This window comes from Hibiscus syriacus, unplaced genomic scaffold, assembly GCF_006381635.1.
Source record: "Hibiscus syriacus cultivar Baekdansim isolate YM2019G1 unplaced genomic scaffold, ASM638163v2 tig00110940_pilon, whole genome shotgun sequence".
Taxonomy (NCBI): Eukaryota; Viridiplantae; Streptophyta; class Magnoliopsida; order Malvales; family Malvaceae; genus Hibiscus; species Hibiscus syriacus.
Genome location: NW_024062923.1, coordinates 2,233,507 through 2,251,045, shown reverse-complemented (window position 1 = coordinate 2,251,045; position 17,539 = coordinate 2,233,507). Strand labels below are relative to the sequence as shown.

The 17,539-nt window shown below is 35.9% G+C and overlaps 2 protein-coding genes across 4 annotated transcripts; one reads left to right on the top strand and one right to left on the bottom strand.

The window, feature by feature from the left end:
* Positions 1-11,645: 11,645 nt before the first annotated feature.
* On the bottom strand, positions 11,646-12,031 carry LOC120147505 (peptide methionine sulfoxide reductase-like). The gene is made up of 2 exons (XM_039160866.1): positions 11,915-12,031; positions 11,646-11,813 (listed from the first exon to the last, which is right to left on the bottom strand). Exons 1-2 carry the CDS (start codon positions 12,029-12,031, stop codon positions 11,646-11,648), a joined length of 285 nt encoding a protein of 94 aa, XP_039016797.1.
* Positions 12,032-13,471: 1,440 nt separating this feature from the next.
* On the top strand, positions 13,472-17,205 carry LOC120147620 (L-aspartate oxidase, chloroplastic-like). Of its 3 annotated transcripts, none has more exons than XM_039160944.1 (8): positions 13,472-13,811; positions 14,193-14,337; positions 14,493-14,850; positions 14,937-15,179; positions 15,293-15,349; positions 15,475-15,555; positions 15,707-15,768; positions 15,975-17,205. In XM_039160944.1, the coding sequence occupies exons 2-8, from the start codon at positions 14,204-14,206 to the stop codon at positions 16,984-16,986; spliced, it is 1,947 nt and encodes a 648-aa protein (XP_039016875.1). In that variant the 5' UTR covers positions 13,472-13,811; positions 14,193-14,203; the 3' UTR covers positions 16,987-17,205. The 3 variants fall into 3 exon arrangements, with proteins under 3 accessions (XP_039016875.1, XP_039016877.1, XP_039016876.1); XM_039160946.1 differs by having other exon boundaries at positions 13,472-13,814; XM_039160945.1 differs by having other exon boundaries at positions 13,472-13,818.
* The last annotated feature ends 334 nt before the right edge of the window (positions 17,206-17,539 follow it).

Here is a 17,539-nt window from a genome sequence, read left to right as displayed (position 1 = left end):
TGGTACTTAATTAAAATATTGATATAAGTATAGTTGAACACTTAATAATTTAAATTACAGTAAAACTGCAACATGCATTCATAATGTAGTTCAAGCTTTGATAATTTTAAAATGTTTTAAAATTTAATAATAAAAATATTATTTTAAAATTAATTTGATAATATTATATTAATGACAATTTAGTAAACAAGAGAGAAACTTTATCAAATTCAAAAAGATTCTTCACATTTACGTGTATATATACAGGATTAATATACACTTACTCTTAGGAATGGGCATGAATCGGGTCGGATCAGATTTCCGGTCAAATTCGACTCGATTAAAAAATTATATATCTTTCATCTGAATTCAATCGAATTTTTTGAGATAAAATCCGAATCTGATTCGACCTGACCCGAAATATTATATTTATTAAAAATATTATTTATATTCAATAAAAATAGAGATTTAATTGAAAACAATACATATAGGGGGCATTATTGTAATTATCTTTGAATATAAAGGTTAAATTATATATTTTTCTCAAGACCGGTCGGTTCAGATATTTTCATCCTAAATTCAAACTCGACCCAAATTCAATTTTTTTTTAAATCCAACCCGATCAGGTCGGATCGAATCAGAATCCGTCGGATTTGGGTCATAGGTCCGTCCCTAACAACATTGTGTAAAAACTATTTTAACTTTACATAGATTTAATATCGTTAGATAAATAAAAATAAATAGTTGATATTAACTAATTTTTCAATTAATATATATTATAATTTTTACTGTTAATTTCTAAAGATTACTTAGATCTCGCGTGTGTATATATATATTCCGCATTAACTTTTTTGAATGAATTTTTTAATCTTTTACTTAAAAAAAACATACAACATATATATATAACGCGAGTGTATTTGGTTCATAATTTTTTTATTAAAGTAACTTTTTAAAAAAATAAATTCCACATTTAACTCGATAAGATTCTTTATATAATAATCTTTTATCAGCAGTGACATTTTATTAAATTTGTGGTGATACTATACTCATCAATTTTTTAAGTATTATATAATTTTGATTTATTCAAATCATATTATCTCTTAAATAATAGATTTTGTTTGTATGAATAAATAAATAATTATTTAAATTATATAATTATTAAATACTTTTATTTGTATGTTAATTAAATAATTAAAAAAATAGTTTAGTATTACTTTATTTTTCATTAATATCATGTTTATGATATTTTTAAGATTGTATAATATAATTATATGTTGTTTGAGACTTGATGTTATTAGTTGTTTTATTATTAATGTTTTTAGAGTTAATCTTAATTTTCGTAAATTAAATAAATTTTCAAAAGAATTATTGAGAATTATTGATGACATGTCACGGTATTATTATTAAAATCTCATATATATATATAATAAAATACTTATCATATTTTAGAAATAAATCATTTTTTCTACTAATAATACACCAAATAATTATTCTATATATATTCGTTGAATATGGAAAATCATAATTAGTTAGGACCACTAGTTCTGAATCTCCCGAAATGGCCCCCAAATGAACAAAGCTAACTTCAAGAGACACGTAGAATCTGCCTTTTATGTGCCCACACACCGTTAATGCTGCCGTGGATTTTGCATTTTTTTTCTTTTTTCAATGACTGTAAACTTTAATATATACACAACTGTAAATTGGCTCATCATCTCCACAAGAATGCGAGGCACCTCTTTTTGCACATTTCCCTCCTTTCCCATCCACTATCTTATTGCATAAGTGGTCATAGTCATAGTCATATTCAAATATTTTTCTCTCTCTATTTTTTAATATTATTATGGTTCATGACTCAAGGGATTAGTTTTATTACGCGTGTATGTATATATATATATATATATATTATGAAAAATATTTGTAAAAAGTTATTAGAAAATTAATTTTTACAACGTGTTTTTGTGTAGGTATTATTGAAAAGATATATCAAAATATTAAATTAAATAAAAAATATATTATATCTTTAAAAAAATATGTGTTAATATTAATACAAACATAAATTGAATCAAACAACAACGATCATAATATATAAATATGAATATTATATTCAATGAGTACATATTAATAAAATTTGAATATATTTTTTTTGAATATAAAATATGTAAAAATGTGGTCACCGTGCCTTTTTAGAAAAAGATTGAATGTCGTTATTTTATAAATAATTAAGAAAATGGTATATATGCGTAATAAACCCTGGAGAATCCAATCCTTTTTTGACTGCCTCTTCAGCCTTTGAATCGCTAAGATAATGTTTGCTTTGTTTATTATTCTATGATTCAAGATTTTGAGCTGATTTCCAACACTAAAAAGGTGTATTTCTCTAAACATTATCGGTGATCGGTATATTTACTGATTTAATACCGGTCAGATTATATTTTTTGATTTAACACCCGTAGCAGTAAAGCGCGCCTCCTGAATCGCGTTATATGTTGATTTGGCGTCACGTGAGGTATAGCGCGCCCCCTGTACCGCGCTATACGCTGACATGGGTTACACGTGTGTATAGCACGCCCTCTGATCCGCGCTATACGCCACGTAGGGGTATAGCGCGGATCAGGGGCCGCGCTATACGCCACGTAGGGGTGAATTATATTTAACGCGGTCTCTGGTCCGCGCTATATCTTTTATCTGAATAATTACATATAGCGCGGTGCATGTACTGTGCCTTATATAGTTATAAATACCCTCCTCCGCCGGTTAAGTTCGTCGCATCTCTCCTCTCAACTTATAAATTAATACAACAATTCCGTCAACGAGTAATAATTCTGGCAATCTTCTCATATTTGATTTAGAAGTTCGTGCGATTTTTCGTTATAAGGTAATTTTGTTATAATTTTTTAATTATACTTATTGTTTATTATCATTATTTAAAAAAATATTATACTAATTATTTTCAATTAATTTTTATTTTGTAAAATTGAAAAGTGGGAGCATACGTCGAAATAGTTTTGCGGTGCAGGTAATAATATAAAATTATATTATTTACATTATTTACATTGATGTGAAAAAAATTTATTGTGTTATATTTTCGTTCATATATAATTTATTTAATCATGTTTGTTTCAGTTATTTTTTTTGCAGATATAATATTGTCACACTTTTAAACTCAAAGAATGACGTGACTTTCAGCTATTGTTTATTATGATGGTGAAATTCGAGAAGATGAAACCGACGTTATTTTCGTATCAAATGAGCGTGTTAAAATATCATTCAAGAGATACATAACTCTTGAGGAGCTGATAACGAAGATTTCGAGGAAGATTCATGTTAGAAATAGTAGAAGAATGTCGTCGTTGCAGTACAGATTTCCAACATCATTGTTGTCATTAACTTATACAACATTCGAACTTTCGAACAATGATGATGTTCAAATGATGGTTGAAGCTCAAAGTAATTATTCAGACGCCGCTATTGAGATGTATGCACATTTTGTTCAAGTGTGTACTGTTCGGGGTCAATCATTAAGCTCCCACTATGGGCTGGCTGAATAAGTTGATCAAGTTGACAGCCCGACTACAGTAATGTGTAATGATTTTAATGCCATAATGGGGAGACATTCATCCGCAACTCCTTACGATATGTACCGAGGTGGGTCCACGAATAATCCGTATGGCAACACCGCATCCAGTTCAAGGGGAAGACATTCATCTGCAAATTTCTTTGACCTTAATATGGAGATGTCATCGACGCAACAATCTGTGCATTTTCCATTTGACACGATGATTTCAAGCTCTAGTGGGAGGCATTCGACTGCGAGCTTTTTCAATCTCAATGTCGATATGCCTTCTAGTTCAAGGGGAAGACATGCAAGTAGTAGGTTCTTCGACCTAAATGTGGAGCGCATGGAGGAACCATCATCTCAACCAGAAAAACCGTTTCGTGAGCCTAGTACGGATGGTGCTGAGACCGGACTATTCATTCACCCAAAATCACCACAATTCAACTATGATGATGATGATGTAGATGAAGTTCCAGGAAATGTGACACAAACTGACCCTCCTGCACACATGTATGAAGCTGATTATGGTGCAATGTACGGGCCAGAATTTACGGATATGCCTCATCTTGGTGACTATGTATATACTCATCAATAAATAATGGTGAGTTATCTTTAGGCATGGAGTTTTCAAGCAAAGAAGAAGCGATGATGGTTATCAAAAATTACAATATCCGTAATTCTGTTCAGTCTAGAGTCAACCGATCGACGACCGAAAAATATGTATGCTACTGTGCCCGAAGCGAAAATGGATGCAATTGGATGGTTCGCGTATCGAAAATAAAGAGGAAAAACAATATTTGAGAACTAACAGTATACAACGGTCCTCACACATGTTGTGCTGGAGGGGTCAACCAAAATCATCCCAACTTGGACTCTGAAATGATATGACAAGTCATCATGCTCATGGTAAAAGCAAGCTCTCATATAGCTGTTGCAGTGTTGATTTCAGCTATAAAATCGCAGTATGGGTACACTGTCTCCTATAAAAAAGCTTGGATGGAAAAATAAAATGTCATTGTCAAACTTTATGGCGAATGGGATGCATCTTACAACGAACTTCCAGGTTGGTTTAGGCTGGTGCGGACGTTGAATCCTAGGATAATTGTGGACTTCGAAACCTCTTATGCATACCATAATGATCGAGTTCTTCGCGATCGAAGCCAATTCTATCGGGTTTTTTGGAGTTACCCACAGTGCGTTAATGCTGCCAAATACTGCAAGTCTGTGGTCTAGATCGACGAGACTTTCTTGTATGGAAAATACAAGCAAGTTTTATTATTGACATTTGTCCAAGATGGCAATCGCAACATTCTTCCAGTTGCTTTTTCTCTTGTCGAAGGAGAAGATACAGATTTTTGGGTTTTTTTCCTCCGAAATTTACGTGCACATGTTATCACGAGGGAAAACATTTGTGTCATTTCAGATCGCGGAGCTGGGATCAAAGCAGCAATGGAGTCTTTGGGTCCAATGTGGCAACCACCCTTTGTCCAACATAGGTATTGTCTCCGACACATTGCTGCGAACTATCATGGAAGGTACAAGAAGAATGATGAGCGTCAATTAATTGTGCGCATGGGTAAGTGAAAGCAAGTTAGTAAGTTATACATTTTTTGATCAGGTTACGAACTACTTCCTCGAACGTTTGAATCAATGTTTCAAGATTTGCGGGCGAAGAACGAGGAAGGATACGATTACATGAGCCTCATCGATAAAGAAATATGGACGAACGCATATGATGGTGGATATCGATATGGACACATGACAACCAACTTGGCTGAGGCAATCAATTCAACCTTAAAGGGTGCACGTCACTTACCCGTTGCGGCTTTGGTAAAAACTATATATTTTCGTTTGGGGGTGCTTTTTTCGAAGCTCGGGGGACAAGCTCAAACCTGGATGCAAGGCAGTCATGTCTATCACCCTAGATTAGTTGCAGATCTACAAAAAAAAATTGTTGCATCAAATGGAATGTCTGTAACAAGCTTCTCTAGAAGGCATGAAATGTTTCGTGTCACAGAGTTGCCACGACCTCTTCAAGGGATTGAAGTTGTGTCGTTAAGAGTAAATCTAAGGGACAGAACGTACGACTGCGGGTTTTTTCAAGCTCTGAAGTATCCATGCTCTCATGTGATAGCAGCTTGCTCGCATACACGTCAATACTATAACCATTTTGTGGATCCCGTATACCTATTATCTGAAGTTTTTAAGGTATACGAATTTGAGTTTCCCCCCATATGTAATGACAAATAATGTATTTGTTTATCAAATAATAATTCTTGTATTTTAATTTGCATTTACTTCAAGTTAATGTCATTCGATGATCGCTAATGAAGATTAAAAAAACGAACACAATCATTAAATTTTATCAAACTAATAACAATTTGGTATTTAAATTCAACAAACTTACAATAAGAATTAAATGGTAAATGGTAACCAAATTACAATAACTGATATTAAATGGTAATAAACAAAATTAACTGAAATATATTAAAAAAGTCCAACAAATTTAACAAAATAAAGTAAGTATTAAATGAGAAAAAATAAAAATTACAATTAAACAAAATAAAGTAAATACAAATATAATAAAAAAATATATCGATGCCTGCATCGCGAATGTGTTCCGCAGGGCGGTGGCTGTCGGTCTCGAGGAGAATTTCTTCGTATCACTGGTTCTGACTCCTCGCTGTCATCGTCGTCGTCCTGAGCAGGTACATTAGGTTGATGAGGAGCTGATGACGATGAAGCACCTCCATAGAATAAGGACCCTGGAAGTGTATGACTGACTATCCCACCGGCCTGCGAAAACTGGGAAAACCCAGACATCACTGAGTGTGAAAACTGTACATGAGGTGTCTGTGCTGCGGCTATAGGTGATGAGGTTGAACCCGCTAAATATCTAGTATATGAACCCCAAGTCAGATCTACAAACATAAACTCATAATAGCCTCCAGGAGGGGTCATCTGTGACAGTGGCGGCGGCGGGGTCATAAAACTAGGTGAAGGCGGCGACGGCGACATCTGGTAATGGAAAGGCGATGGCGGCATCATATATGGCTACAGCATCATAAATGGCTGCGGTGGCTGCTGTGAAGGTCCTACTGGTGCAACTGAGGATGAACCGGAAGCACCTGCTCTCCGTCCACGAGTCGGGGGACGATGGTTCTGTGTCGGTGAACGTCTCTGTCGACGTCGTGGAAAGGTCTACCCTCGTGCATCCTCGGGAAGTAGAAACGGTTTCCCGTTACTGTTGAACCACTCATAATAATCCTCAGCATACATCAAGAAGTCAGTAAAAATGGGCTCTCTACATGGAAGGCACCGATGTCGATCCTCCCACAACACGACCCACTCATGATGCCTCACCAACCAATCTGTATCTATCTTGCCGCGTCTATCTAAGCTATGCAACTCGTCCATATTGCGAGGTGCTTCCGGAATTGGTTGAAAACAACTAAATTACCGGAGCACGCGATCAGTGGAGTGCCACTCGACGGTCGCATAACAGATTAGAGGGACCATCTCCATCCAAACATCTGATGGACCCCTCAACTCAGGTAGGATCACCGCCCTCACATCATCAGTAGAATATGACACTCATTCAAACTAAAAACAAATAATATATATTTTTAATCAAAATAATAATATAATTATATAATTATAATCTAAAATCGAGTTTTAAACATTAAAATTCATACATGTGTGCCAGTCTTCTGATCGATTAGCACCCTAATTTTTTCTAAATAATCAGGTAGCTCCTGATGATTTTTCCTATCAGTAGACCACCTATTCAAGGAAAAAAAATTATTATACGCTGTATAAAATTATTACTATACAAAATCAGTTTTATAATTACCTCAGAAGTAGTGGAAATACGAATGTGTTCTTCACAACGGGACATAAAAAGGGCAATCGATACCATGCCCAAGACTGCAGCAGTAGGAGACATCCGCCGATAGCATTACGCCTGTAGTCAGTGGCTCCACACATCTCCCTGTACAACAAAGCCAAAACTGTCGAGCCCCAACTGAATGATCCGGCGAGACGAAAGTCGCTAAGATGTCGCAACCACATGCAGTGAACTAGGTTGCGCGATTTGTCTGGCATCAGCAACCCTCCTATCAACTGCAATATGCATGCATGTGTATACATCATAACCTCATCCTCAGAGGCGTCTGCGCTCAACTCCCGAAAATTGGCATCTAACCAATTTACGATATCCTACCTCCGATAAAACTTTCCGGGACACGTCCTAGATTATCCCTACACAAAGTAATCCAAGAACTGGAAGTTATCCCTGATATCACATCTCCATCCACCGGAAGCCTCAGGTGCATAGAAAACATCCTCAAGCGTGATCGTGCACTCTCCGCACGGAAGATGGAATGTGTGGGTATCCGGCCTCCACCGCTCTACTAAGGCAGAAATAAGGTATGGTTCTATCTTACAGTGTAACCCCCTAGACCGATGTGGGTATATCGATCCGATCCGGGAAGTCACATTAGGGCCACTGGAGCGACCCACTGTAAAAATAGTGGAAAATTTAAAACTTTTATTGAAACGTGTAACTTATAAAATCATTTTTCACTATTTAAAAATAAAACATATTTCCAGACTCGTATATAAATCAAAATACAATTACATGCCCCCTAATCACATGTACCCTACTCTGTAACAACGCCGGACGAACTCCCTTACTGAAGTCGATAGATGCACTGGTACAATTCTTTCAACCTGAAAAGGTGAGTAATAGAGTGAGCTTTGGAAAGCTCAGTAATACAGAACTACCAGATGATGCTGATGAACGTGCAGATACAGATAAATATTTATTTCCTTATTGCTTATGAGCATTTACATATTTTTATGCTGAGCAGAGATTCTACTGATATTTCGGGTGGTAACGAACAATGAGCTTTCAGTTCAGAGAAATATTTCGGATGACTGAGTTGAGGAGATCATAATAGGTTTTCTAGTGTGTTCCCAAAAATCATGTAACTTTTCAGATCTTTTTAAAACATATATATATATATATACCCCCATCCCATCACAACATAATGTGTAGGTTCCCCGGAACCATACACCCAACCCAACACAACATATAAGGCCTTGAGCACAAAGTCGAGGTACCTGCGGAAATTCTTCCTTCAACAATACCCCCCAATTAAAACATTTTTCCGTCATTAAACGAAGATATCAGAAATCAAAACAGAATTCAGAACATATATCAGAACAGAATCCAGATCAGAAATCAGAACAGAATTCAGGTAATTTATGAGAACAGAATTCAAGTCAGAAATCAGATAAAATATTTATATGATTAGGGAACACACCAGAGTTTACATATATTATTCAGAGATGCTAAATAATCTTAGCAGGCAGAGAAACACAGATTTTCAGTATACCGATAAAATACCGGACGTTAGAAATACTATTGGAAAAGTTCAATAACTGACAGAATCATCAGTTATTCAGAATGTGAATTATCAGGATCATATCTTATTTGGACAGTTTTCAGAAGTTGTATGTAATCAGAAGGGTATTCAAAATACTTTACGTCCATTTCAATTGATCGGATAATCGAACAATCTTGAGAACGAAGATTCAGAATCTTAATAATCTATGTCGACTGGTCAATTTATTTTCCTTTCAGGGTATTTACTCGTTAATACCACAAATTCTTGTCCATAGATCATCTTCAGAATCATCGCTGAATAGATCTTCCAATGGTCTTTATTTCGTTTCCAAGCTTCCACGATATCATGACATACTGACATGCTTGATTTGTAGTTCATGTTCCATAAGGACATTACATCTTATAAACTCATCAGAATTTCCAGACTTATCCAATCCACTTACTTAATCCTCAGTCATTGAGGTTACCTAGTTTATTTAACAGTCATATCCATTCCAGTTACTTCGGGATTTTTTTTCAGAGTAATTCAAACGTTCCTAAATTTCAGACACATGTTTCACTTCCGTTCCATTCAATTTGGTCTTCGTGGTTGATTTGTCGAACAAACGTCCAATTCCTAGTACTGAATACGATCTAGATCTGAGCTGAACTGAATACTTCCAAAATTTGTCATCGAGCCAAACTTGGGAAGACGAACACATGTTCCAGTAATATCTATGTCATTCAGGTATTGACATAGCTTTAGGGTTGATGCACTCACTTAAATTATTTTTCATTACCTTTAAAGGTAGTCCAATACCTATGCTTACTTGGATTCATTAATTAATCCAAGACATTTACTTAATTTAGGCCATAAGGGTATTTTGATAATTTTGATGTTCAGTTTTATTCCATTCATTTTAGAGCTCGAAGATATCCAATCATTCCTGAGCTTGGTGACATTCTTGAGTCATTTCCATTACAGGGGTATTTTGGTCATTTTACAGATCCACGGTATTTCAATCTTTTTCCTCCATTCGGTCTTATTATTTAATTCCAATTTATATCTTTTTCCTCAATCCGATCTTATTATTTAATTCAATCTCATCATTTGTTTCAGTCTTTTCGAATAATTCTGACAGCAGAATACCCCCGATAAATTATTCTTCAGGTATTTACTCATTTCTCGGATATTTTCGGGTCAAGTGCCTTCTCAGATTTTATAAACGGAATATCATGAATTTTCCTGCTAAGTCAGGATCTTAACAATCAAATCTGTACTTAATCGAGTTAAGTACGAATCCTCTAAGTATTTTCTCATTCAGGGTTAACTCAGACTATTCGATCTCTTAAGGGCATTTCTGTAATTTCTTAACCAAATAATTTCGATATTAGCTTTTAACGAAAATAATATAATTTAGAGATCCTATGATTAATTGCTTTCCCGAACCTTCTCTGATCTTGAAGTGATTCCTTAACAGACTTCTAGTATCTTGCATAAACCCTCTTGGTGTTAAAAACCGGTTATCCATAATTTCCAAGTAAAACTAACATTTCTTTATGCACATCAATAGTTTTAGCAGATCAATAATTCATTTCAAATTTATTAATCCACTTCTAGAGACAATTCTTATCATTTTCCACCATAAGGGTAATTTCGTAATTTTACCTAATTGAAATATTCTCATAATTTATCATCTAAATACCTTTAATGAGATAAATTATAATCTACAATCCATGGTTGATTCTTTTATCACTTAATTTCAGAACTTGTAATTTAATTCCAACTGTCCTCCAATTTCTTATAATAGTCATCTGAGTCATATTCAGTTATCTATCTTCTACCGTATTCGTATCTAGTGTACATCTTTATTTATTACACATATAAGACCAAACATTTCCATTCATGCATTTACCAATACCAACATGTTCTATAAAGCATAAAGAGGTAGTAAAGTATTACCTCAATTTTTGTGCCATACTGATCGACCATATAATTTCCATTCGAATGTCCTCGATCTTTAATTCAACTTCCAATATTTTTCTCACGATCCAGGCCATCAAAATTACTAACTCGTATCTAAATAATTTCCATCGCCATAAAAATAATTTATTAGAATCTAAAAAAACAATTTGGGGAGCCAAATGGTAAAACTAAAAATTGACGATGCTACTAGAATATTTAATTACTAAAATCAGGGCTAAAACAAACTAATCTAAACTATCAAAGCTTGGTTGAAATTATACTAAAACTAGGTGGAAACAAATTAGAATCTTACCGAAAATACATGACTGAAGCCATGATTAGCCCTTTCTTCATATTAACATTTTCAAACCCACGTGCTCCCTGAACCCATTTACATTTATTTATTATTATTTTTCATTACCAGCTCTCAAACCTTATTTGAGATAGCCAAATGATAAACACTAAACCAACTAGGACAAGGAGAAAGCCGTGGAGATTCCTAACTGCGAGACCAACACATGCATGGTCGATAAATGGCGATGGCTTCCCTCCTTGCCTCCCTTCTTTCATGCTTAATAAACCTTATCATTGTGCTCACATGCACACAAAAACGAAGAGCGTTTCATCTTCTCCAAATCACTTCCCAACACTTTGCATTAATTTCAGTTCAAAACAGCAGCACAAAGTATTGGCGGAATCAATTGTTTTCGACATCATTATTAAACTGAGCTCCATCTTTTTCAAAACTTGGCTTATGGTGGAATTTCAAAGACGACCTGCAAGACATGAGAAGCATTGTTACGCGATCTCTGTTGTGTTCCTTGATGCCGAGGAGCTATCTGACGATTAAGAGTTGTAAGATCATTGCGAGCCCAAAAGACATCAAGCAAAGTGTCAAAGATGTACTCTTTAGGGTCATACTGAAACCTCACAACATCATTATGGTTGCTAGTCCCAGAACACACGTAACTCGAATTATCCATGAACCCTTGGGTATACCTGACCTCTATTTTGGTCACACCCGGAACCCTTTGAAACTCCAATTCAACGCCCCAAAAACACCCAGCACCGAACTGAGCAACTGCTGGTCAAGAGCAAAGATGTCGTCATCTGGACCTTTAGCAATGATAGACCTCATAACTTATGGGTTGAGCTTGGTGTTAACTCTGAAGTCGAAGCTTTAAAGGATGTTCATGGGGGCCAATGGAGTGATACAGAGCGTTTGGTTTGAGGGAAAGGAAGAGAAAGAGGAGGAAAATAAGGGACAATGATAATGCAACTTTTCTAAAACTCTTGTTGGAGTTTGAAAATGAAAGCTGGAAGCAATAGTTTCCACGCAATACCATTATCATTCATTTAATCCACTCACCTAATAATTCGTCCATTCTACCTACTCCAATAATTGTTTTAAAACCAATCCTTACACTGTTACACTAAAACAAATCTTTCAGGTATGTAGTTTACCAATTTTTTTTCATATAATAATAATAATAACAATTTCGTATCAAAGAAAATCTGGATAAATCATGTGAATTCTAGAATAAATTAAAATCAAAAAAGACAAAATTATATATAAAGTCCTCAATTTTTTCAAAATTCTTTGTTAACCCAACATTTTAATCAAACTACTTATGTAAATATCATACGAAATTTTAACCCCTAAATTGGGGTGCGACATACAGTGACCCTAATATCTACCTATGTAACCAAATCCAGCCTCTACTAAATACGGCAAGACACGGCTAGGTATCACTAACTTAAGATTCCTAATAAAAGGATCCAATACACGATCATTCTCTAAAAAATAAATAATTACAAAAATTAATTCTTAATCTAATAATCATGCCTTAAATAAATCAACTAATTATTACTAATAATTTAAATTAAATTAAAACGTTAAAATGTTAATGTATCAGCAAAGTGTCGAGATATATGATTTTCATCCAAGCGAATTAGACTGCCTTCCATTATATATCTGCAAAAGAATTATATTAGTAAAATATTAAATAAAGTAAAATACTTAAATAAATTAAATACATAATATTAAAAATATTATAAAATATACCTTAAACAGAGAGAGTATTTGAGAGAATTTGGTGTGATGAAAGTGATTGAGGATGTGAGTATTTAAAGGGAGGATTAGGATGTGGATGGGTAGGTAATTAAAGGTATAGCGTGCGCCCTGTACCGCGCTATACCTCACGTGTCAGATAACCAGGTATAGCGCGGCCCCTGATCCGCGCTATATCCCTACGTGGCGTATAACGCGGATCAGGGGTCGCGCTATACCTACGTGTAATCCATGTCAACGTATAGCGTGGGGCAGGGGCGCGCTATACCCCAAGTGACGCCAAATCAGCATATAAGGCGGGGCAGAGGGCACGCTTTACTGCTACAGGTGTTAGATCGGGAAATATAATCTAATCGGTGTTAGATCAAAAAATATAATCTAACCAGTGTTAGATCAATAAATATACCGATCACCGGTAATTTTTCGAAAATTTCACCCACTAAAGAGGATTAATTATTTTGTTGGTAATACGCTAAAAATGAATTTATAAGTTTTGTCAAAGGATGGTAAGCACTAAATATGTTTAAAATACTACGATTTTAGCATCTGCAATAAAAGGACAAAAGGGTAAAAGAAAAAAACAAGAGGCGGTGAAGCAAACGAAAGCGCCAAATTTCGAGGGTGGTTCTTTACTGTGGTAGATCAATCAACAAACAGCTGGCGTGGCGTCTCGGCGTTGTGGGAATTCTCTGTTTTTCTTATAAGTTTCCCTTCATATCCCATTTCTTAAAACAAAACCAATACTTTTTCTTCGGTTTTTTCGTTTATTGATTCACTGGTTATGCTTAGTTTCACGTTTTAAAGACCAAGAACAACAAGTCCCAGAATCAGATTTTGCATCATTTTCGTTGCGAGTATTGAATTTTTTTCTTCTTTTTTCTTTCTTTCTTTTATGTTATTGTTTCAACGAATTCTGAGATTTCTGTTTTGTTTTGCTATGAGTAAAAGTTTTTTTTAGCTTTAACTTCTCGTCTTGGAATGTTATTTATTGGTTTTTTTTTTATGGATGTCGAAGTCGTTAGAATTTTTATTTTTACCCCTTTGACTTCTGAATTATTTTAATGCAAAACTTGGATTTTCTTTTGGTGGGCTGCTATACTTTTTTTCCCAAAACGAGTTTTATGAATAAGTGGAGGACTAAATGCATTCAAAACTTTGATCTTTGAAGAAAAGAAACAATTCTTTTGGGTGCGATTATCTTGTTTCTCATTGTTTTTTTATATTGCAGAAGGGATTGTGATGGCTGCTAGTATAGCTTATGTTGGTGGCCATTTGCAATATGGGGTGAACTTTTGCAAGGGGCAAAGTTATAAACAAGCTGTCTGGGTTCCTGGTGTCACATTCAATGGATGCCTACAAAGAGAACTCTCATGGTATTTCTTAAGAATATTGGTTTTAGTCTATTTGGTTTCTATATTTGTTGATTAGATGTTAGAGATTTTGTGACGGATCTTAGTTTTAATGTGGAGATTCTGTTTTAAGCAAAGCGTCTAACGATATCCAGGGATTCCTTTGGGAGATTTTTCAGGTCGTGTGAGGTATCCAAGTTTCTGCAGATCCATCGCTGTAATTTGTTCCGATCTCCATCGATCAAAATATTGAAGTCCTCTAGGACATTCACCACGTCGGCTTACTTGAGAGATGGTTCAACAAAGTATTTTGATTTTGCTGTCATTGGCAGTGGAGTTGCAGGCCTTCGTTACGCACTCGAAGTTGCGAAACATGGATCAGTTGCGGTTATCACCAAGGCCGAGCCTCATGAGAGTAATACGAACTATGCACAAGGTGGTGTCAGTGCTGTGCTGTGCCCTTCTGATTCCATCGAGAGTCACATGCGGGATACAATTGTAGCAGGAGCTTATCTCTGTGATGAGGAGACTGTCAAAGTTAGTCTGAATTCTTTCTTTAATCCAAGGTTAGTCTTCATTGAATCCTGACCGAGGTTTCCTTCGACTTTGGTCTATTTGTTCAGATTGTCTGTACAGAAGGACCTGATAGAATCCGAGAATTGATTGCAATGGGGGCTTCGTTTGACCATGGCGAGGATGGAAATTTACATCTAGCAAGGGAGGGGGGCCATTCTCATCACCGAATTGTTCATGCTGCTGACATGACTGGACGAGAGATTGAACGGGCTCTACTCGAGGCAGTCATCAACGATCCTAATATTTCTGTTTTCAAACACCATTTTGCAATCGATTTGCTTACCTGTCAGGTTCGAATTTGCCCCCTTCATTGATGATAAATTTATATTATACCTTTGGCGGAGATTGACAATCAAGACATGTAGAAGATTGTGCTAAAACAAAAGGCTTTGATGATTTGCAGAATGGTTTGGACACTGTTTGTCATGGTGTTGATGCTTTAAATACCGAAACACAAGAGGTGACAACAGGGTCTATCTTAATAGTCGTTCTCGACTTTCATTCAGTATCACGTTTCTGAATATATTCCATATATGCATCTCGAAACCAATTATTCTTTGTTTTTCTTTGCCCTGGATCTTGCAGGTTGTCCGCTTCATTTCTAAAGTAACTTTACTTGCATCTGGTGGTGCAGGACATATCTATCCATCAACAACGAATCCTCTGGTACTCTTTGTTCCTAGTTTATCAATTTCGTCATTTTCCTTGTGTTTTTTTTTTTTTTTGCTTTATTACTTGAACCGATGTTAATTGATTCATTCATTGTAAATAAATGATTGGACTTGCGCCATCTGAGTAGTTCATATTTTTGATATAGGTAGCGACTGGGGATGGGATGGCCATGGCACATCGAGCTCAAGCTGTGATTTCAAACATGGAGTGAGTCATAGGAATCTATTCAATTAATTCTCTTTTTCTAAATGTCTTCTATACAAGATACAATGCAGTAGTATTGGTACCGATAATCCATAATGATGTAAAATCATTATATTAAATGAGATCGTCTTTTGGTTCATGATGCACAAATAGATTCCAGTTGCTGGCTCTTCTTTGATTGTTTTTTTTATTGAACAACTGTTTCTCAGGTTTGTGCAGTTTCACCCAACAGCCTTGGCTGATGAAGGCCTTCCTATCAAGCCGAAGAAAACTCGAGAAAACGCATTTCTTATTACTGAAGCTGTAAGAGGTGATGGAGGAATCCTCTACAATTTAAGCATGGAACGGTTTATGACCTTGTACGATGGGAGAGCTGAGCTTGCTCCAAGGGATGTCGTGGCAAGAAGTATCGACGATCAACTCAAAAAGCGCAATGAGAAGTATGTGTTGCTTGATATAAGTCATAAACTGAGAGAAAAGATCCTCTCCCACTTCCCAAACATTGCGAATGAATGCCTCCTACATGGCCTCGATATAACACGGCAGCCAATTCCCGTGGTTCCTGCTGCCCATTACATGTGTGGAGGAGTCCGTGCTGGGCTCCAAGGAGAGACGAACGTGCATGGCTTGTATGTAGCCGGTGAGGTTGCATGCACAGGCTTGCATGGAGCAAATAGACTTGCTAGCAACTCATTGCTTGAGGCTTTAGTTTTTGCACAAAGAACTGTCCAGCCCTCGATTGATGACATGAAGAATTCTAGTCTGGATCTCAGAGCTTCGAATTTGTGGGCCCGGCCCTTGGTCCCGAAATCACTTGGAAGTGATGTGATGCACAGAATATTGAGGACAACAAAGGAAGTGAGGAAAGAACTACAATCAGTAATGTGGAAATATGTCGGGATTGTCCGATCGACAACAAGATTACAAGAAGCCGAGCAAAAAATCAGTAAGTTGGAGGCCAAATGGGAAACGTACTTATTCGAGCACGGGTGGCAGCAAACAATGGTGGCACACGAGGCTTGTGAAATGAGAAATCTCTTTTGTTGTGCAAAGCTCGTGTTGAGCAGTGCACTCGCAAGGCACGAGAGCCGTGGACTTCACTACATGATCGATTTTCCTCATTTGGAGGAAAGTAAGAGGTTGCCGACAGTGATTTTCCCGAATTCCCATACAATGAGTACTTGGAGTTCACGACAACTGCACCAGAATTCGACATGTTAGTTCGTGGTCTGGTTATTGCATAATAGTTTATCATGTATCACTGAAAAATCTCTGGGAAGGAAACAGATCTGCCGTTACATCATATTTTGGGCGGCTTGAAAGAAAAGCCAAGGATGTCCTTGTTTTCTTTCACCCATTTTAACTGTCTATGATTCATTCCTGTAGAAATAAAGAAAAGTTTTCCTTTCCTGTTTCAGAATGATCATATCATGTGTTATACTTGTAAACCATGATCATATTACATATCTATAATGTTGGGAATGAAAACTACCTGGTTTTCTGGTAACCGTTGAACTAAAATTAAATTATTAGGCATGCTAAAGCAATAACGTGTTACATTGTCGGCAGTGCCTAAAACCCTCCACGTCTCAAACTGTATGAACAAGACTGAAGATAGGGGGAAGATATGTGGTCCACCAGAAATGATTAGAAAACTATGGGAACTAAACCCTTATCTGAATTTTGGTGATTAAAAAAGCGAATCTACTCGATCGGTTAAATCGAAAATTGGTTGATTTAATTATATAAATTTAATTAAAAAAATTAATAATAG